This window comes from Eutrema salsugineum, unplaced genomic scaffold (assembly GCF_000478725.1).
Source record: "Eutrema salsugineum unplaced genomic scaffold, Eutsalg1_0 scaffold_9, whole genome shotgun sequence".
Classification (NCBI taxonomy): Eukaryota; Viridiplantae; Streptophyta; class Magnoliopsida; order Brassicales; family Brassicaceae; genus Eutrema; species Eutrema salsugineum.
The window spans coordinates 4854593-4875724 of record NW_006256342.1 but is presented as its reverse complement, the minus strand read 5'-3'; the positions used below and the strand labels follow the sequence as shown (position 1 = coordinate 4875724).

At 34.3% G+C, this 21132-nt stretch overlaps 7 protein-coding genes and 1 long non-coding RNA gene across 8 annotated transcripts; 3 read left to right on the top strand and 5 right to left on the bottom strand.

Annotated features, from left to right (window-relative positions):
* Positions 1-748: 748 nt before the first annotated feature.
* On the bottom strand, positions 749-1870 carry LOC18008169 (jacalin-related lectin 38). Its single transcript, XM_006390905.2, has one exon. The coding sequence runs from the start codon at positions 1868-1870 to the stop codon at positions 749-751; it is 1122 nt and encodes a 373-aa protein (XP_006390967.2).
* A 2133-nt stretch (positions 1871-4003) lies between these two features.
* On the top strand, positions 4004-4688 carry LOC112086855. Its single transcript, XR_002899707.1, has 2 exons — positions 4004-4206; positions 4481-4688. It is a non-coding gene; the product is annotated as an uncharacterized LOC112086855 (long non-coding RNA).
* LOC18008170 (ubiquitin-conjugating enzyme E2 2) lies at positions 4533-6117 on the bottom strand. The gene is made up of 6 exons (XM_006390904.2): positions 5989-6117; positions 5503-5642; positions 5387-5412; positions 5187-5276; positions 4988-5076; positions 4533-4884 (listed from the first exon to the last, which is right to left on the bottom strand). The coding sequence occupies exons 2-6, from the start codon at positions 5625-5627 to the stop codon at positions 4756-4758; spliced, it is 459 nt and encodes a 152-aa protein (XP_006390966.1). The 5' UTR covers positions 5628-5642; positions 5989-6117; the 3' UTR covers positions 4533-4755.
* Positions 6118-6536: 419 nt separating this feature from the next.
* On the bottom strand, positions 6537-8570 carry LOC18008052 (SNF1-related protein kinase regulatory subunit gamma-1-like). Its single transcript, XM_006390903.2, has 4 exons — positions 8246-8570; positions 7572-8014; positions 7045-7484; positions 6537-6965 (listed from the first exon to the last, which is right to left on the bottom strand). Exons 1-4 carry the CDS (start codon positions 8421-8423, stop codon positions 6683-6685), a joined length of 1344 nt encoding a protein of 447 aa, XP_006390965.1. The 5' UTR covers positions 8424-8570; the 3' UTR covers positions 6537-6682.
* A 639-nt stretch (positions 8571-9209) lies between these two features.
* LOC18008054 (probable WRKY transcription factor 36) lies at positions 9210-11609 on the bottom strand. The gene is made up of 4 exons (XM_006390902.2): positions 11422-11609; positions 10280-10822; positions 10068-10181; positions 9210-9638 (listed from the first exon to the last, which is right to left on the bottom strand). The coding sequence occupies exons 1-4, from the start codon at positions 11518-11520 to the stop codon at positions 9210-9212; spliced, it is 1185 nt and encodes a 394-aa protein (XP_006390964.1). The 5' UTR covers positions 11521-11609.
* Positions 11610-15006: 3397 nt separating this feature from the next.
* Positions 15007-15503, top strand: LOC18008174 (putative defensin-like protein 33). The gene is made up of 2 exons (XM_006390901.2): positions 15007-15067; positions 15249-15503. The coding sequence occupies exons 1-2, from the start codon at positions 15007-15009 to the stop codon at positions 15407-15409; spliced, it is 222 nt and encodes a 73-aa protein (XP_006390963.1). The 3' UTR covers positions 15410-15503.
* A 1293-nt stretch (positions 15504-16796) lies between these two features.
* On the top strand, positions 16797-17351 carry LOC112086742 (defensin-like protein 34). Its single transcript, XM_024156340.1, has 2 exons — positions 16797-16865; positions 17084-17351. Exons 1-2 carry the CDS (start codon positions 16805-16807, stop codon positions 17242-17244), a joined length of 222 nt encoding a protein of 73 aa, XP_024012108.1. The 5' UTR covers positions 16797-16804; the 3' UTR covers positions 17245-17351.
* Positions 17352-18466: 1115 nt separating this feature from the next.
* LOC18008747 (glutathione hydrolase 1) lies at positions 18467-20398 on the bottom strand. Its single transcript, XM_024155234.1, is given in 9 exon segments — positions 18467-18700; positions 18788-18925; positions 19014-19038; positions 19237-19473; positions 19554-19789; positions 19882-19980; positions 19983-20144; positions 20146-20235; positions 20237-20398. Coding segments are annotated over 9 exon segments (1383 nt in total).
* Between the last annotated feature and the right edge of the window lie 734 nt (positions 20399-21132).

Sequence of the window (21132 nt, the reverse complement as noted above, 5' to 3'; positions counted from 1 at the left end):
GGACATACAGATAAGTCACATGTCCCTTTGCTCTTCAGTATATCAACATATGATATGGTACCTTTATCTCACTTAAGAAAATAAATGGGATTCCACTACTTTATCATTCAGAACATAAATAAATCTGGTTTCATGTTCTATGGATAGTGTGGAAATTAGACTTTTATGTTTATAACAGTTTATTGTCCTGATCTATTTATACTAATCTAGGTAAGTTTATATGATCTATTTAAGTTTATATGTTCGATTAGTCCCTTTGCCAGATGAATTTTCTATCCGATCCAGTTCGGGTGGTGTTGTATATATAAATATGCAGTTTGGGATGTGACTAATGTCATTAAGAGAAGAAGCATTACCCAAAAGAGATGTAAAATATGAAGATTCAAATGTCCCTTTAGGTTTCCTTAAACGTTTCATTTTTCAATTCGTAACTGCTTAATACCTGTCGATAAATCAATCTAATGAACACTAAAGTGACCGGGGCATATTAATACCGAAAGGTTAAATGAATATTCGACAGGTGAGTTATGAGAACATTTTGATTTACAAGAAAAGCAATGTGATTGATCTACCAGCAAAGATTAACACCACTTGAGTTGATGCAGCCTAATTGCAAAACGAATCAAATTGGAAATACAGTACATTAGCAAAAATTACCTAAAAAAATTAGCAGGACAAAAAGTCCAAACCCGAGTTCATTTAGCTTATAAAGTAAACAACCAATAAATGTAATAAAATTAAGGGAAACTTATATTTCTTCTACTTCTCTTTGATATGAAGGAACTTGGACCAAACTAGGAAAATACGTACGATGAAGACAATGATGCCTATCCACACCTTTTATCTTAATTTTTTTAGACATTTTTCCCTTTGCAATGTAGATACAAATATTCCCATTATAATCCTCACAACACAATGCGAGACTGAGGCTTTTCTCGTCGATGAAGTAACTTCGCTGACATCTAAAGCACATGTCTCTTAATTTCGACGTGTAAGGAACTGACACATTCATGAACATCATCCACTCCACACTCTCTCCATCCTTATTATCAATCTTCTTTTTTGTCACCCAAATCTCTATATCCTTTGTTTCAATGCATTGATGTAAATAAGAAAATCGATCTCGCCTAAAAACCTCGAGGGACCTACTATCCAGGCCTTCAGCGCTCTTGCAAGGCAATGCACAAAAATATCTTTTGAATTTCTCCGTAGAAAAATCAAAACTAGTGATGAAAAATTCACGACACTTGGAATTACAACCGATCCAATACAAAGTTCCATTCAAGGATACACTATAATCTGACATCAACCACCAATTCTCGGATGCAAACTGGTGCAACTTCCATGCATTGGATCCAAACTCGGTGATCCAAGTTTTCTCAGTTGTAAAACTTGACGCAAGTATCTTGTAACAATCGCTATCGGATCTACTATTATCGTATCCTATGCCATTGAAATAAGTTTTTTCAAACGTTTTGATCCGTGGACTAGCCTGTTTCAACCACGGGTTGCAAACCTCTAACCGGTTACTCGGGACAGAACAAAGCAATAACCCATCGCAACAATTAACAACTAAATCCATTGAAAGAATACAAGCGGTAGTATCTAAGGGTAACTTAAGCAACTTTATCTCTATCGATGGACAACCGTCGAGAATGACATCAACCGAATAAATCATTGATTCGGCAATAAACAATATGAACTGTGGACGGCTGGCACGAGCCAGTTGGTTTTTGGTGAATCTCTTCTCTTCGAAAAGAGCTTTCCACCGTTTGCAAACGGTTCTGAAACGTATAAGAGATTTAAGTGGAACCCAAGAGAGTATCTCTTCCACCAAATCCCATGGAAGACGCATCTCCGAAGCCACCATTATAGTCTTTCGTTTAGCAGAAAAATAAAAAAACCATTATGGTCTTTTTTTTTTATAAACCCTATCGGCTGATCCGGTCAGCCCTGGTAGGAACGCACCGAAGTGCTATAGTGTGGACTTCTCCCTGGTTTAACGGTTCAACAGACATCATGAATTTCGAGCGAACTTGAGTCAACGGGCCATGAGATCCATGAGATCCAAATGGGCCACCACACTACCTGTCCCGAGTTTGAAATGCCTTCCGACTAATGCTAGGGGTAGCCAGATCGCCTGTTACTGGACTACCATGTTAACTGCTTGGGCCTAAACCCAGACTTCCCACATAATTGTGTTTTTGTTTCCAGGATCGAACCTGGGTGAAGTGGTGTAACACCCCACACAACCCTTCTCTACCACTGGACCACAACGATGCGGGCCATTATGGTTTATTTTAGGGTTTATTTTTTCTGTGATGACGGAAAAGGTTAGGGTTAATAGACTAGTTTGTATGTAGGCTTCGTAGGCTTAAAACTCGGTCAGGTAGGATTAAGGCCCATCAAGTAGTTTCTTTCAACGGCTTAATAAGACGTTTGATTTTAGCACTTTTTGTAATAAAATCACTTAAGCTAATTTAGTTGTATCTTAATTTATTGCTTAAAATACTTGAAGCAACATGCATGAATATACAATATTATCAGCAATAGAAGTATAGAACAACATTAGGTTAATTTATATCATATATGAATTTTGGGTAGCGTTTTTCTTTGGTAAACGATTTTTGGGTAGAGTTAATCCGGCTACACTCCTAAGATCATATTTTTTTGTTTTCTTTTAGTAAATTTAGGATTACACATATTACAAAAGTACAAATATAATGCCCGATCTCAATACGCTACTCCCATGTTGACAAAATTGATATAAATTTTAATAGAATGATCAAGGTACTAGTAATTAGTAAATTAGTAACTGACTGAAGAACCTGATGGAAAAAAAGAAGAAGCAGTTACACAAGTGTAAATTAATTCAGTGTATTATATATGTATTTCTTACCTTAATTCGTGTGTATCCAACGCCATACAATTTTTACAGATCAAACTTTGTCTTGTGAATCGAAAAATACCGAATGAGTCCAAGAGTTCCCCCAAACACTTCAGTGGAATACATTTTGACTGAAAATGGTGTTTCCAATGAAGTGCTCAGAGGAACTCTAGGAAACATCCGACCAAAATGAAGTTTGTTTTATATATTACATTATCAATTTATCAGTGTATTATTGTATGTTATATTCGGTGGAATGGGTACATTTGTTTTACTAGAGTAATTAGAGGGATTGGCGTTTCTATATATATAGAGTTGGAAGCATTGTGAACCTAGACGTGAATTTAGGTTAAGGGGTCTAGGTGAGGGAATCAAATTTTCAAGAAAAGTGCATAAATCAATTTTTTCTTTCAGCTTTTTGAAAGATCAGAAGGATCACATTTTTATACAAGAATTACGCATAGATGCCAATAAACGTACATCTACCTTCACATACATGCAAAAGCACACATCAGTGCTTAGCTTCTTTGGTATACATTCTACTGCTCATATTTTGAGATATCTATAATCAAAAGTATTTAAATTATGTTATCATCCAATCATAACATAATGTATTCTAATTTAAATTATATATATTGATGATAGACCGTTAATCAATTACTCATTTTATACCGATTTGATATAAATAGATATGTCGCTTGTAAGTTGCTAAATCAGCTAAAAATAAAAGAGTCAAGTGTTCATTTTCTTCCTAGTGAGATATCTTTTAGTGGTTAATTCTATAGAATTTTATTGAAATCTGTTACAAATCTGTAGTTAAATCGAAATCCATCCATTGTTATACCAAAGTAAAGTAAAATTATGGATCCTGTGAAGAATGTGCTTCTGTAGCAAACTGATGGAGATTTTATATTCTCTAGGCTTCTTATTCCCCAAATTCCGACTTGGTTCATCTTCAAATTCCCTCGTGTTTTATTTATAATGGAGAATATATAATTTATGGTCCCTCCCCTAGAAATTCCATAGCAACAAAAATGAAAAACATAACATGGAGACGTAGATGTATAAATATGCAGTTTGGGTTGTGACCAATGTCATTGAGTAAAAGAAGAAGCAAGCATTACCAAAAGATCTAGTTAGTAGTATATAGAGTCAAATGTCCCCTTGAGTTCCCTTTAACGCTTCATTGTTCATACTTGGTTGTATAATATCTACCGGTAAACCAATCTAATGAACACTGAAGTGTTTGGGGGGACTCTAGGTGGTATATTGGCACCGAAAGGTTAGATGAGTTACCGAGCTGTTTTGCAACGACCCGGGTGAGTTATACTTATTTGCGAGAGACCCTTTTCATGTAAAAGAAAAGCATTGTGATTGATCCATATTGCTCTCATGAATTATTGATTAAGTTTCATTTCATAGTTGAACACACTGATGTTTCAATGGAGTTTTGACTCATTTGTTATAAACATCATGTTTATAGAACATCTTCAGATCTATATTGCTATCATGATTGATCTAGTTTTGTTTATGTAACCAAGATTTTAAAATAGAACATAAGTCATTATCCTCGACTTCATTATACACAAGCAGGAGTTAAAAGAGAGACATGGCGGCGAGATCAAAGGAGAGGACCACGTTGATGCTCTTGATAAACAACAAGCCTTTAAATTATTCAATAGTCACATACACACACAACTTGAAAGCAAGATTATCACGGAAATGGATATAGATTCATCTAGCCATTACATTACATCTCTACTGAATTGGGAAGACTAAATGTGATTGTTCTCTTTACCGATTTGATCACCACCACATCTTCAAATGTTATAAATTGAGCGCACGCAATTCAGTTACCTTCTTGCTTATTAATCAGCGGTCCAACTCTGTTCAACAATCTCCTTAACCCGTCTGTTGTATTCTCGCTTGTTCTCGCTGAACAAGCGAGCGGCCTCTGAGTTTGCAGGTGAGTTTGGATTGGGATCACAGAGGAGTGACTGCAAATTGTAAGACACCACAACAATGGTTTCTTTATCAAATATTTAAAAAAAATCTGATAACAGGATTTAGATAATCAAAGGTCTTGATGGATTCCTATACCTGGATAGATGTAAGAATTGCTGCTACATCATAAATGGGACTCCATTGGTTCTGCAAGATGTCAAGACAAATACTTCCATCTGCGTAGACTGAAACAAGACAGGACAATGAATCGATAAGATCAAGTAAGGGAAACAAAAATTAATCCATCAATATAAGAGCAGAAAAAAGCATGATTTATGTTTCTCTGTTAACTTACTGTTAGGGTGAAACATCCGAGAAACAAAACGTACAGTTGGTGGTTTGTTCGGATAATCCTCTGTAAACTGAAGGGTCAGCTTAAAAGTACCTGCAAAATAGCATTTAACAAGTATTGGATCTATTGATCATGCTTCTCTAGTGTATATGCAAAAAAGGTAGAGACTTTATATATTGACTTGTAAGTGCACAAAAACATACCTCCATCCCAAGGCGTATCATCCGGACTGCAGAGCAGAGAAAGGAATGTGATTAATAATCACTTAATCAGAACCAAAAAAAGAGGCACAATAAAAGCAAATTTTTTCAACTTATACCCAAAGATAACAGCGTTCCAGAGCAAGATATTGTTGTCCTGAGGAGCACCACTGATACCAGCAGGAGGATCTTGCTGCAACCTCTTGAAATCCCTCATAAGCCTCTTCCTTGCTGGAGTTGACATGGCGTGTCTCGATGCCTTTTAGAAAAAAAACAGAGTTGCATAGATCAAACCCTTTTCCAAAAATTGTCTTAATTGCAAAATCTTACAGCAATAACTCTCAAATACAAAAGAAACCCTAGATTCGTATCTTGACAAGAGATATGGATGAAACCCAGAACCGGAATTACGAAACAGGAAAAACCCCTGGAAATTGTAGGAAACCCTAAATCATCCATATCAGAATCAATCGAGAAACGATTTTTCTTTTAAAGGTAATCTAAAGCGCAGACTACCAAAACAAGATTGAAATTGAACGAACATGTGATTCTCAAAAGATGAATAATGGATTGACTTTTGTAAGAATGAGCCCGAAATCGAATACCTTGAAGCAGAAAGATGAAACCAAACCACCAGAAGAGACAGGCAGAGATGTCGGAAAATTATATGGTTTTTACGGTCTTATAAAGAGTACCTGAAGGCTGAAGGTCCTAATAACCATGCATAAGGAAATGCTCTTCTTTGGTTAGAATATTTTAAAAGTAGTAATTCTTTTTTTCTTTTACTAATTAGTTTAATGTTTCCATTTACATCAAAACGATTAGGTACACTCATGTCCTATCGTAATCCCATTTTTTTTATCAAATCTAAAGTTCAAAACTTTCAAAACATTATGAATAGAGATAATTCTTTATGAATAGAGATAGTTCAAACCTTATAAGATTTTCTAAAGGATAAAAGATTTCAAAAGTAATATTCTTAGATCTTTTTCTATTTAGTTTAATGTTTCCTTTTACATCAAAACGATTAGGTACACTCATGTCCTATCCTAATCCCATTTTTTATCAACATCAAACCTAAAGTTCAAAACTTTCAAAACTTTACGAATAGAGATAGTTCACAAATCACAATTTAAGCAAGGCTCCAAACTTATAAGTTTTTTCGCAAGGATAAAAGACAAAACTTTTAAAACTTACACTGGCTTACAAATTAGATAAGTGAAAACAACAACTTTCAGAATTTAAACCAAGAAAGAAGCAACAAAAGTAGAAGACCAAAACAAGCTGGAGAAGATTAGATCATCGGTTAAGCATGTCTTTAACCGAGAAGCCAAGACAGTTCTCAAAGTAGTTTGGAGGTTCTGATACAAAACAAGAGATCACATCCCTCAGTGTGATAACACCATAAAGCTCATTCTCATCTCCAGCCGCTACATAAACTCGATGCACCGACCTCGAAGCCAAACTGTTTATAACACTTCCCAAAGTGGAATCAGGCCTACATGTTATCGCAGGTATCGCTAAACCATATTCATCTCCTCCCGTTGCAATCTTTGTCGCAAAATTCCTCACCGTAAGTTGCCTTTGGTATAGACAAAATATAGCTTAGTTTCACAAAGAAGAAAATTGTTACCACAAAGTTGTGATGAGAAAAAACAAACCTGAAATTGGAGAAAACTTCAGGTTGTAGAAGCAAATATCTGATGTCTCTCATGCTTACGTTACCAACAACTTTCTTATTTGTCCCTTCAACAACGGGAAGACCACCGATGTTGTTGTCTCTCATCCGCTTGAATGCTTCTAGAATAAGCTCTTCGCTATCGATGCTAATAACCTCGTTGGGAGCCATGAAAGGGAGGCCGAGATCAGAAATCGGAAGAGCTGAAATGTGATCGAACCAATCTCTTCCTTTGCAGCCTTCGAGCCCTTGAACAACTGCAGATTGAGTAATGTAGTTCTTGATATCAGGTTCTCCTGGTTTAATCACAGGCACATTTCTTAGCCTGTATTTCGAGAGCAGCAACAAAACACTCAACATCGAACTCTCCGTGGAAACAGGAAGAAACGGAGCATATCTAAATGACTTAAGTATCGTTCTAACCTGAAAAAAACCAAACCAAAACAAACATATCACAATCAATCAATCATCATCACCAATCAAGCAAACAACGGATTTTTAATAACTTACAGTGGTTGATTTAAAGGGCTCTTCTCTGAGAATGATTTGATAGAAATCTTTCCCTAAATTATCAGCAGCAGTTGGAGCATCTTTTCCGATTCCACGGTCAGCTGCAACACCACCAGCAACGGCGGCTCCAACCGCAGCCGCCGCTAGCCCCGCCGCAGCGACGGGACCAGAGACACCGAGCGCTGCAACACCGAGAGCTCCAACAGCTCCTGCGCCAACACCAGCAGCGGTTGCTGACGTGGCGGATAAAGCGATTGCAGCGAGTTCTGCACTCTCTAGCACCCACAAGATGATCGAGGAGTAGTCGATGATTCCTATGTATCTGGCTCTCCAGTCTAAGGAAGTCTCGTGATCTTTGTTTATCACAGGAGCTGAGAGAATCTTGCTGTCTGATAGAATCTTTACTGCCTCTGACACAGATGTTTCCGCTGGAATCTCAATCACTAATGATCAACCACAAAACACAACCAGAAGAATCAGCCACACCGATTGAGTCGTGAATCTATTACCAAGTTTCGAAATTAGTTCGTAAAGTTTCCAAATTTAAACGAGGATTTTCGAAATTCCGGGCCTTTATACACAAAAAGCATTCCGATTGAGAAGAAAATGGTACAAACATAGAAATTATTAAATATCCGGAGAAATCGAAGAAATGAGATCTTATCTAATTTTACCTCTGCCGCCGGGAACTTGTGGGAAGGAGGAGACGGGAATTCCGGCGAAGGCAGAGTTTAGGGTTTCTTGAAGAGATTTGGGCAAATTCTTCCTCGATTGCACTTTCTCGAAATACGCCTCGCAGCTTGAAACAGCCGATCTTGGATCTTTATCTGCAGTCTCACTACTTTCTGCCATATCTTGATACCACTCGCGAAACGAAAATCGAAATTGAAAAGATCGACAGCTGTCTACGGCGGTTCCAGATTCGAAACGGAAAAAAAAAAAAAAGACCCAGATTCAGTTCACGGTTTTTGGCTTAAGAGCAGGGAAAAAAGAAACAGTGTTGAGTGTTTAGTGGTCGGATATTGCGACGTGTCGGAGATGGAACATTTGGTTTCGCTTTTTTGGCGGTTAACGCGCGCGCTAATCACGTGCTCGCTTGGGTGCGTGGACACGTGTTATTCCGTTCAAGTGGTCTTGTTTCAAAGAGTGAGCAGCGAAGCAATCGGAGCCTTTTTGACTCGGTTGGGCTGGATTTTAAGAGAGAGATATAACACATCCATTTTATATGGGCTTAAGCCCATAATGGAGTCATGCTATTTTTCTTTTTATGATGATTTTAAATCTGACACTAGAGAATTTTTCTTATTGAATGTAAAATTGATCAACAAAATGAATGTTTATTTACAAATTTCATGTATGTACAACATAATGAATGTTTATTTACAAATTTCATGTATGTACAAGTTTCTAAAAGAGATACAAAGGAAACAACCGAAACAATAAAATCACTAGAGTTGATCTAATATGTAGATATATTCATATATCTAACATAATATCTGAACAACATGAGTTAATCCAATGTTCATTAGTTTTGAGTTGGAAATCCATAATTTCCAAAATAATTTGAAAACATAGATGACAAAAGCAACAAAAAAAACATCTACTTAACAAAACAAAAAAAATGTATACAGTATATACTTATTGTTGTTCAGAAAGTTTGGTTTGATGTGATAAACGGGGCATTTGTGAATATGTACTCAAGGGAGCTTGTGTTCTCAAGCCATTGAAGCTCAACGTGTGACTGTTTGACGAAGATGGACGATCAGAGGAGGAGAAGCTGAGAGATGAGGAAGAGAGAGGGTAGTTTGGCAATTGATTGAGATAGTTTGGTCGTGTGAGATCAAGTGTTACGGTGGGGTGGGAGTTAGTAGTGGAGACAGAGAAGTGGTGGAAAGGGAAGTAATAGCTTAGACTCGCGGAGGAGGAGGAGGAGCCAGATTGTAATAAGGACGCGGCGGCGGAAGTTCCGGCCGCCATGTGAGTTGCTTCCATGGGTAGAGGATGGTCGTGATTTCCTTCATACGTCGTCATATAAGCGGAGGTATCATCTTCTCCGCATCTTTGAACCTGCATAAATACATTAATCACATTTACTAATGACTAATAAGTAATAAATATATCATGATATATTCATTATCAATTTTTTTTTTTTTGACAACCAGAGATCCCTAGCCGAAGCTCATACTATAATCCTCGGCTTCGGGACCTGTAAAAGAATCGAGTATTTCTTGTCACTTAACACGTCTAGTGGTAAATCAAGATTGAAATCACGTGGGAAAACTCAATCTACTCAGAGTAAATTTGTTTACCACTTGGCCAATATAATTTTTAATTTTCATCATCATGATATTAGTTACCACAAATTTTGCAAGATTGAAATAAAGGTTTGTTGTCTAGTTGCATTACCTAGACCGTTCAATCAGTTAAAGATTGTAGATTTCACTAAGAAAACTAAGTTCGAAATTTAGAATGTGAATATTGTAGAATGTTTTGTACCTGTTTTCTGACGGGACAATTTGAAGACATGGAGCAGCGGTAATAGGCTCGTGGAAGAGGGTTCGCTTTTGCAGTCTTTTGACCATATTTCCTCCATTGGCAACCGTCGTTTATCTATACATTCATGTAACATCAATAACAACATGTTACATGCGAAACCTAAGATATTTAAAAAAAAAATGTAACGTATCGTTATTTGGTTTGGTACGTACTGATGGGTCTTCACACGGTGCTTTCACACAAACCCTAGTTTTCTTTAAACACGGTTGCTCATGTCCTTCCAAAACCTCTTGACGATCTACATTTCTAGCCGTTTTGAAATCTTTCCTCGAAGATCCACATTTATTCTCCTCGTTTTTATTTCTAGCATCTCTAGAAAGATTATCTAACTTCATGTTTTGCTCAGTTTCACAACTCTGAATCGGTAATCCTAAAACTAGTAAAGATCGTTTCATATCTGACCCGTCCTTTTTGTCATCAGATATCTTGTCCGGACAAATCTTCTCTATTTTATCCTCTTTTTTGGAGATATTCATGTCTGATCTTCCAAGCCTAAGAGATATATCTACACCGAAACTGTCGTGACTATTAATGTCCAGCTCCATAGAAGCTTCACGTTGTTGTCGGATAACGTTGGAGACATGCATTTGAAGAGAGTTGTAATCAGTAAGAATCCTAGAGAGTAAGAGCTTTAAATTCTCATTTTCTTCTCTAACTTTCTCCACCTTGGCTTTTGTTGCATCAAGCTCCACCTCCTGTAAATATCAAGATACATTGCTTATCTATCACATTCACCTTCATTATGTGTATTTTAATTACATATGTATTTTATTTTTATCCACCCAATATATTTCTAAGCATTACGATAATTAGTTCTTCATAATCCAACACACAAAAGTGAACAGTAATATAGAGATGAACAGAGATCGTATACCAAAAAAAAAACGAAAATTCGTAATTCGTAAATACATGTATCCAATCCATCATAAAGGACCCCAATTAATTTAAATAACTAGAATAAAACATGTATTAATTACTTTGTGGTTTATGCGAAAACTTGGTAGTAGAAATGGAGTATTTCTTTTTTAACAATAATTTGTGATACTCGAGAGTCTTGACCGATTCCGAAACAAGAAAGTTGACTTTTATAAGATGCAGTAATTTCGGGCATAGTTCACAAACATTAAAACTATATACATGTAGATATGCATATACAGTATGAACATGAGTATCTCAAAATCCGAAATTTCACCGAAAAAAACACCAGAAGATTCAAAAAAAAAAACCATGAACCAAACTAATTAGAGAAGACTGTAGTTTAAACCCTTAAATTAAGAGATAGTTTGTCGTATACCTTATCAGATTCTGCTGATAGTTTGTCGTATACCTTATCAGATTCTGCCATAACACCATCGAAAGGATAAACACATGAATTGATCGCCTCTTTGATCATGCTATATATTTTTGATTCAGATGCGATCTTGAGAACTGTTGGATCTGTTCCTTTGGTTTTTCTTCTTTGCAAGAAAAAAAAAGTAAGATATTCTCATTATATACAAAGTATTGTAGCTTCTTATAAAGGGCCAGAGCCTACAGACATTGACTTTGCATTTTAATAAGAGGAAATAAAAACTTAAAATATTGTTTTCTGTTGGTGATCATCACCATGTTACCAGCTCTGTTTGGAATAATTCTCAACTATGTCTCGATTCTTGAACAATCCGGAACCGACGACTCAGCATTATAGCATAAGATAATGTCTATTGTCATAGTATATTGTGTTCAAAAAAATAAAATTGAATATTGCAATCCATGTCATGACTCATAATAATATTTTGTACTAATTTATTACTTTTCTAAAATTGTATCATAACAAGATCAATCCTGTAGACATTTTGTTTTTTGGGTCAAAAGACTCAAAACGCTGTAGACTTTATGTTAAATTTATAGGTAACTAAAACAAGTGTTTACTTTTGACATGCACGGTGAATGTTTCATATGTTATGATATAAAACCTTAATGGAATCAAGAGCCGAGAAAGAAGAAACTATCCTTTCTTTTTTCTTCTCTAATTTTTTTTTTTTATCTCGTCACTACTTTATACATGCAGGTTTGGACATCAACTGATCCGATTGGGGTTCTCAAGTTCATATTGATAAAAATTATTCACTTTTCTAAATCTTTTGAGACAGAATTATTATCCGAGATCCAAAATCTATCAATCCGCTCCAAAACCTCGAATATTTATAGGTCTATAAATTCAGATATTAATCTTAGAAATGTTAAAATCGGATAGATCTAAACAATATATAATTTCAAATTCCAGATCTCAGCATTCGAATCCAAATTTTTTATCATTTAAAAGAAAAAACTCTACATAAATTATGTGATTTTTCATATGAAAATACATACAAAAATAAATTTTAATTTTTATACATTAATATCATAGTTATATATATATATTTAAATGTTATTGTTATCTAAAACTAAAATGAAAAATATCTGGACCTGTATATCCGAAACTCACATATCTGTACGTGAAATTCTAAGGCTTCCAAATCTTTTCCACTCACACATCTCAAAATCGAATCATATAAAACTAATTGTTTTACTTGATATAGTAACAAAAATGTTAATGTCATTTTTTTAGTAGTTTTGTTTTTCTCTTTGTTCTAGGATTTTTGTTTTTAATAGATTTATATATTCATTGATAAGATTTCTGTTTTTTTTTTAGTACATATAGGCCTTAAATATGTCGAAACTGAACCTGCACTAACGGGTCAATATGAACACCGCAAGAATGCATTGTACCAGAAACTTTCAGCCGTTTAACAGCCCACTACGGGACTGTGCGGTGTTCAAATTTCCGATGAAAAGATGACACATCATCGATTTGCAGCTGTTTTAATTCCGCGGACCAGTTGGCGTAGTACTAATTTCATGTTCTTCATGAATTACTAAGAGAAAATACATGTAATATAAAATTAATGAGTACATCATGCACGAAATTTCAACTCTGGAAAAATAAAATATTAAAGTTTATTAGATTGAAGGCTGCTCTCGTTGAATAATTTTTTTTTATTATGCGAATACTAATCCAATAACGTTTTTCACTATAGAGTATGCCAATTATTTATATCAATATGTCATAGTTTATTTTGGTTCTATTTACTATACGTCAAGGAAAATGATGACATTCTGAATTCCATATCTTTACAAAGAATATATCTTGTATAGTTTACACGTTTACAGGGTTTATTTTATTTTGAAATTTTCTTTACGTAATCACTATAACTTAAAAAAAGAAGGATTAGTATTGGAGTCACCACTTACTAGTGTTATTCTTGTATTACCCATTTTAAACTCGTTATATCGAGTGTTGTTTTTTTTGTAATACCGTTAAAACTGGAAGCTTGTTTTAAATTCTGCATTAAAACTAAATCAATATTTTGAAACAAACAAAAAAAATACGATATTTTACTATGAAACGAAAAGAATATATAGATATATATATATACATAAATATATATATATGTATATCACAAAAGAATAATATACGATTCGATGCCTTAGAGACATTATGGCCACCAATGATAAGGAGAAAAATAAGTGCAGGATCCGGTAACTAGTCTACCATATACATGTCATGACAATCTAGTGGTATTATTATATCTTAGCTAGTTGAAATATTTGTAATTAATAATATGCGAACAATACTTTTATAATACACAAGTATGACATTACAGTCAATGATCTATCACGTCGTGCACTAAAATCTATCGCATAATCCTTTATAATAATGGCGAGGTCAATTTAAATTATTTTATGCAAACTTAACTTTTATAGATGACAACATTGGATCCGACCAGTGAGTTTTCAAACTTCGGATCCGACCGGCCTTTAAGATTGGTGGAAACGCGAACTGATCAGTAATCTAGACAAAAAAAAAAAAACAGAATATATGTAGCTATATATCTTTCTTTCAAGTCACTGTTCTTCTCCCACATTTTCGTTATCTCACAAAAATATAGGAACTTTACGTATATAATTTTAAATTGTACAATTCTCAAATTATCACATTAGGTTGCTTTCCCTCCACTTTTAACAGACGGCGAAGAGCTGTTTTTAGTGCGCATCTCACCCTCTTATGATTTTTACTTTTTTCAAACATTTCTATCATACTTTTCCGCGTTATAGAAAACCTAAATTACTACTTGACTATATATCCATATGAAGACGTGTTATAATGTTCCCTCTAATCGTGTTTCAATCACAATGAGAAACAATAATCTCTATATTCCTTTGTTGTTCCTTGATGATGGTTATATTCCTCTTCAAAAGAATTCTCCAATTTTAACTTTCTCTTATAAGTTATATTAGTATTCTATGATAATGACGGTGACAAACCCATAAATTATTTTTACTAGTCTTAAGAAAAAGATATCATATTATATTGCATAATAATATCACACAGATATTTAAAAAGTGAAAAATAAATAAAATTATCAATAAATGTTTGGTTTTCTCAAATTCAATAAAAAGGTTGTATTCTAAATCGGAAAAAGATTCTGTAATTTTTTAAAAAGAATAAGAGAATAATAATAAATAACTTAAAACTATTTGCTTGTAGTGATAGACGAAGAATTCTACAGTCAAAGATTCAATGTATCCCCGTCTTTAAGACATATGTTAACGCTTCAATAATTTTGGTAATTTTATTATTAGATATACTTCTATTTGGTGTAAAAATATCCGTATTTGTTATAAATACCCATATTTTTTACCAAAAAAAAATACCCATATTGACTTGAAACTTTATCAGAAAGATCCTCTTCGAAACTTATTAATTGGGGTCTATCTTTCTTGGTTAACTTCACATATATTGTTTTGAAACGAGAAACAAAAAAGAACTTCAAACAAAAAAGAACTTCACATATAAATGGCATCTAACAAAATCTCGTTCTTCTTGGTTCTTTGCCTATGTGTTCTCTCAAACACAGGTGATCTATTTCTTTGACATATATTTCCCTTTAAATAACTTTACAATATGATTTTTTTAACTAATTTTTTCTTTAGATTTATTTATTATTCATGATATACTTCTTCATTTGATGTCTTCATTTGATTCATGTAAAATATCATTTCTTAAACCCTCAATTTCCTTCTTAACATAAACTACAGAGTTTGGAGAAGCACAAAACCCAACGGGAAGACCATGCCCAGATCCACACGGTGCGGACAAAAATAGTGAATGTGCTATTTACTGTACTCGTCAAGGTTTTCTCGGTGGTTCTTGCCAAGGCTACACAGGCCATTACATGTGTGAATGTTATGAAGGATAAGCTAATATCTCGCTGATTCAAATTTCTTCTCCTATCTAAACATAGATCCTCTTGGATACTTGTTTTGTCAGTTTCTTATCAAAATAAAATTAATTCAATTGCCCATATACGCTGTCCAAATTGAGCTTGATCCAACAATAGGAAGACTTTTATCCGACGCAATTTCAGACACTTATGCATGATTAATGATCTGGATCATCATTCTAGTGCATTCAAAATTGTATTCCTTCATCATTCTGCAAACTCCATTCATATTTTTAGCCAATTCACTCAATAGCAGATACAAGAGGGTCAAAATGACACACTATAAAACTTTCTACATGTGTAACAAGATTCACTAGGACTCAAAATGCAACAAAACCCCTATGAAAACAAGATAACACCAAAAAAAATGATAAAAAATAAAAAATAAAAAATAATACAGATGATCAAAATGGTGTAATATTATTTTCCTTGCCACTGATTTAATTTAATTTGGAAGCTATGTTCCGAATTTCTGAAAGCGGTAATTATAGGTTTTACTTGATTTTTAGCAAACGAATCGCTTAACTCTGGAGCATCTAGCAAAATTACGTCTGAAAACAGTCGATGAATAATACTGTACGTAATTGTCTAATAGTAATAACGTATGAATTTAGTTCTTTAATGAGTTTCTTTTATTGCATATTTGTCATATATCTCCGGGATAGCAGTAGACGGATAAAATCCCGTCGTTTTGAGGTTTTTAGTGACGTGGACATGGGAGTAAGTGTACACGTGGCCGGTGGCCGGTGGGTGAGTTGATTTGGCTAGGCTTGGAGGAGCTGAGCATTCGGAGATGTTTTGGAAGATGTACTCGTGGAGATTGAGGTAATTCGGAATGTAAATATTCGGCAAACATCCCAATGATATTTGTGTAAATTTAAAATTAAGGTTTTTCCAATATAGAATGCCAGCCAACAATTTCTTTTAATACTTGTGTGATTTTTAAATTAGTAACAAACTACAAGTAATATAAATTACTTATTTGAAAATCAAACTAGAACTTTGAAACGAATTAGCGTTTTGACCACTTTTATGTAGTCGAAGCGCATTATTAGAAAAATATGATTCATGCATTTAACAAAACAAGTGCATGTCACACAGAAATTAACCTAATTACACGTATTCATACCCAATAACAAATTAAAGTCTTGTACGTTCAGGTCAAATGACAATATATGGAACAACTTCACAGTCAAAGATTCGTATCAATTTTCCTTTCTTAAAAAGGAAGATTATTTCTTTAAAAAGAAGATACATATGTTCCACTTCTATACATATTTATTTGGGGTCTAACAAAGTCTCTGTCTTGGTTAAATTCACATATTTTGTTGAAAGGAAAAAAAAAAGAGAGAGAGAGCTTCAAATAAGAAAATGGCATCTAACAAAATCTCATTCTTCGTGGTTCTTTGCCTATGTGTTCTCTCAAACGCAGGTGATCTATTTCTCTGACATATATATTTCCCTTTAAATAACTTTACAATATGTTTTTTAACTATTTATTTTTTGGATTTATTGATTTTTATTTGTAATTATTCATAATATACATTATAATTCCAAAAGTTGATGTGTTCGTTTGAATGTGATTCATATAAAATATCATTTGGTTTCGTAAAAAACCCCTCAATTCTCTTCTTAACTTAAAAACTATAGAGTTTGGAGAGGCACAGAGCCATACGGGGAGACCATGCCCAGATCCACACGGTGCGGACAAAAAACGTGACTGTGATATTTACTGTATTCAGATAGGTTTTCTCGGTGGTTATTGCCAAGGCTACACCGGTCATTATATGTGTGAATGTTATGTAGGATAAACACATACAAACATCTCACTGATCTAAATTTCTTCTCGTATGTAAACATGTATCTCTCCTCTTGGATACTTGTCTTGTCAGTTTCTAATCATTAATAAATAGTGGGATTCATGAAATAATGTGGAACACAAGTGCCTCAAAATGTGCTGAAATTAAATAGTGGGATAAAACTAATTCATTGCTCATACTATGACCCCTCAATTCTTCATTATTCTTCATACTATAAATAGTGGCATTCTCTTTTAGCGAAACCACTCATAAGCATCTATAGAAAAACACAAAGACCAAAAAAAAAAATACACTGGAGGATTTTTTAACATTCCGATGTCCATTTGGGGGATTTTATTTTTTAAATTAAATGTAAAATTTATTCAATCAAAGTTTTTTTACATCAAGTGCATCAGAGTTTAAAGAATTCAAAATACAGCTTAAAGAATTTTCCTAATCTCTAGTGTCAAACCAAAACATAAAGCTGTTATCATAATCTTGGTTTCCTATGAGTCTGATCGAGCGTTTCTCATTGTTCTGTCAATGAACTTCATTAATCTTTGAGGTGGAGAGGGGTCTTCACCATACCTCCGTATATTTCTATCTCTCCAAATAACGTAGATTGTGGCTTATAGTGTATATTTTATGACGAATCGGTGGATTTTCGTCTGAGTTATTTTTTTAAAAAAGTTATAATAATTTATTTTAAAAAAAAATACACACTTGAGAATTTTTTATAGATTCGATTAAATAGGACTCCAAATGCAACAAAAACCCTATGAAAATAAGATAACACAAAAAAAATATAACAATATTAGGATCAAAATGGTCTATATTTTCGTGCCACTGATTTTACTTTTGGAAGCTATGTTCCAAATTTCTGAAAGTGTTTAATATACCTTTTTCTTGATTTTAGCAAACTAATCGCTTAACTCTTGAGCATTTAGCAAAATCTTGTCTGAAATCAGTCGATGTAATTGTCTAATATGTAACAACGTATGAACAACGTATGAATTTAGTTCTTTAATGAGTTCTTTTTTGTAACCTGATTGTCACTCATTTACTATCAAAACAGTAACAACTACATTTTTTTAATAAAGTAATAATTTAATAATTCGGTTTTTAATGTGTTTGGTTTATTGCCTAGTTCTTTAAAGTAATAAACAACGTATATTTTTGTTTCGTTTTTACATAATCAACTCCAAATAGATAGAAGATAACGCTGTTGGCGATCTTAGTATCCTGAAGGGAACCCTCCTTTTCTTGGATCACTTACCGCCACAAGCTCACTCATACCGCTGGAATTTGCACCGGATTCTTGAACTATGAACTGAGCAATCGTACCTCCGGTGATCGGCGCTAGGACATGGCCTTTCTTTTCCAACACAACTCTTGTCTCTTTAGGAATCTCGAAATGGCCACTGAACACAGTCGTCCAATTTTCATACGAAACTATGTTTGGTATCAGCTGAAAATAAAATTACAAAACGCAATTTTAGGTTTGAGTAGAGAAAAAACTTTCTGAGGTTGGGCAAAAGGAAAAACACAAAAAAACCTGATGGTAGATTCTTGGAGCCAAGACGGAAGAAAGAGGATCCATCTTGAGGAAAAAATGATTCAAGAAAACTTCTGTTGTTCCAGCGATGATGTACGATCCTCCGCTTGCACCAACCACGGCTTTCACTTTATCGTCCTAAGCAAACAAAAGCAGAAAAATCTGTCGTATAGAATCCAAATTCAAAGTTTCGTGTACCACAAGTAACATGGTGTTTTCCGCTTACTTTGAGTACAATGGTAGGTGTCATTCAGAACATTGACGGATCTAGAACTTTCTTTTATTGGGGGCACTTTCAATAGAGAACAATTTTTTTTTTATAATAGGGAGCAATTTTTTATAAATTCATTAAAATAATATATTAAATCAAATTTATTTAATGTTTATTAAAAAAAAAAAAGTAGGGGGCATTTAACCCCATACCACCACATTTGTGTCAGCCCCTGATCGAGGACAAATGTCGTTTTCCCGAATGGATGAAGTTCGTTGGTGCCGGCGGTGGCACTTTTTAGTTGCCGCTGGATTTCATAGGGATCGAGAAATCTGCCATTTCGTTGTTCAGCTTAATTGGTGATAGAATCAATGCCTCAAAGTACTTGTTTATTGTACTATTCATCAAAACAACATTCCTCTCGTGATCTACAATCGACAAATGGCTTAACCCATGATCGTGAATCTGATCTCACCTACGAGTTCGATGAAGAAAAATCAAGAAATGAAGAAGAAATCTGCGGGTTTAACATACAGTTCGAAAAAAAAAACTTACTTGCCGCCGTTATATTTTGGGTCAAAGGTTTTCTCGTCGTATATCTTTTTCTTCAAGTCTTGTGCAAACTATAGAGACAACATATCTGATACAACCTTGGTAACATCTACAAAATCCGGATCCCCAAGGTTCATTCTAACCGCGAAGGCATGTTTCATAGCCTCGACTAGTCGATGAACCCCGAGAGGGCCCGAAACAACTGCTGGAATCCCATATCCAGAAAGAATGTTCAAAACCTGCAACGCAAGAAACACCTTATTTAAACCTTAAGTAGAATTTAGGTTTGATCAAAATGTGATATCTTCATGTTAAAAACAAATAAACTAACAAGTATCATTGCAGCACCACCGGATGAAGGAAGAGGCATACCAAGTAGTCGGTATCCGAGAATGTCAACTGACAATGGTTTTTTAACCTTAAACTCTATAACTTTTGCAGATTTTTCAAAGTTATTATCCCTCCGAATTTACGGATATCTCTCACAAGGTTAACCCCAACAGTGCCATTGTAAAAAGCTTTTGTACCGTGCTCTGCGATTTGCCTTAGGCTTAAGGCCAATTTAGGGTTATGGAAAATCGTCCTAGTTTCTTGAGATCTCCATCTGAAACACGTATAGCTCAGAGAGACATTTGTCCGCTAAGATGTAGTCTCTAGTGGAGTTCATCTGCATATAGAGATACTTTTGAAATCTTGAATCCTTGAGCTGCAAGTTTCTATGTGGGATACACTTGCTTCCATGATAGCTTTCCGTTCTGTTTCCAAGCCATGTATAGACCTGTGACTTCCACGGGAATGCCTATTGATAAGGCTCATTTCGTATGTAGATCAACGTTCCCATCATACATATTCTACACATAGAGCAAAACAAAATGTCTATGATTCATAAACGTTATGGAAAAACACGTTCTTAACTCATTGAGAACATCACTACAAGAAAACAAGTAGATATCTGACCACCAAAATGGTAAAAAAAAATGGTCAAAAATAGTTGTTTTTGACTAATTTTTGATCAATTTTTAACCAATTTTTGATCAAATAATATTATTTTTATTATTAAATATTTGATTATAATTTGGTTAAAATTGGTGTATCCCACATAGAAACTTGCAGCTCAAGGATTCAAGATTTCAAAAGTATCTCTATATGCAGATGAACTCCACTAGAGACTACATCTTAGCGGACAAATGTCTCTCTGAGCTATACGTGTTTCAGATGGAGATCTCAAGAAACTAGGACGATTTTCCATAACCCTAAATTGGCCTTAAGCCTAATGACTAATTCGTCAGTAATCTCAATTAGTTTCATTGATCGAAAAATACTGATAATTTTTTAACTAATATAAAATGGTTTTATTATTGGTCGATAATTATTCAGTCATTTTGACCAATTATTGACTGAATAATATCATCATAAATCTTCGACCCATATTTGATCGCTATAATAAACGGTTTTAAAACAGTCAAATTTTTTGACTAAATAACAATTATATATGTTGGTCGAAATTTTTTGACCAATTATCAACCGATTCAATATCAGTTGTTTATTGGTGGAAAATTCGTCGACAAATTTTTGACCAAAA

Bases quoted from the DNA above. Each gene is read 5' to 3' on its own strand.
- LOC18008169 (XM_006390905.2), bottom strand. From the start codon at position 1,870: ATGGTGGCTTCGGAGATGCGTCTTCCATGGGATTTGGTGGAAGAGATA.
- LOC18008170 (XM_006390904.2), bottom strand. From the start codon at position 5,627: ATGTCAACTCCAGCAAGGAAGAGGCTTATGAGGGATTTCAAGAGGTTG. The intron at 5,077-5,186 runs GTAAGTTAACAG...GTCTTGTTTCAG, and splicing joins TCGGATGTTTCACCCTAACA to TCTACGCAGATGGAAGTATT. The intron at 4,885-4,987 runs GTATAGGAATCC...TACAATTTGCAG, and splicing joins CAATTCTTACATCTATCCAG to TCACTCCTCTGTGATCCCAA.
- LOC18008052 (XM_006390903.2), bottom strand. From the start codon at position 8,423: ATGGCAGAAAGTAGTGAGACTGCAGATAAAGATCCAAGATCGGCTGTT. The intron at 8,015-8,245 runs GTAAAATTAGAT...GTTGATCATTAG, and splicing joins ACAAGTTCCCGGCGGCAGAG to TGATTGAGATTCCAGCGGAA. The intron at 6,966-7,044 runs GTTTGTTTTTTC...TCTATACCAAAG, and splicing joins GAAGTTTTCTCCAATTTCAG to GCAACTTACGGTGAGGAATT.
- LOC18008054 (XM_006390902.2), bottom strand. From the start codon at position 11,520: ATGATCAAAGAGGCGATCAATTCATGTGTTTATCCTTTCGATGGTGTT. The intron at 10,823-11,421 runs GTATACGACAAA...TGATATTTACAG, and splicing joins TATCAGCAGAATCTGATAAG to GAGGTGGAGCTTGATGCAAC. The intron at 10,182-10,279 runs GTACGTACCAAA...ATGAATGTATAG, and splicing joins CACCGTGTGAAGACCCATCA to ATAAACGACGGTTGCCAATG.
- LOC18008174 (XM_006390901.2), top strand. From the start codon at position 15,007: ATGGCATCTAACAAAATCTCGTTCTTCTTGGTTCTTTGCCTATGTGTT. The intron at 15,068-15,248 runs GTGATCTATTTC...CATAAACTACAG, and splicing joins ATGTGTTCTCTCAAACACAG to AGTTTGGAGAAGCACAAAAC.
- LOC112086742 (XM_024156340.1), top strand. From the start codon at position 16,805: ATGGCATCTAACAAAATCTCATTCTTCGTGGTTCTTTGCCTATGTGTT. The intron at 16,866-17,083 runs GTGATCTATTTC...TAAAAACTATAG, and splicing joins ATGTGTTCTCTCAAACGCAG to AGTTTGGAGAGGCACAGAGC.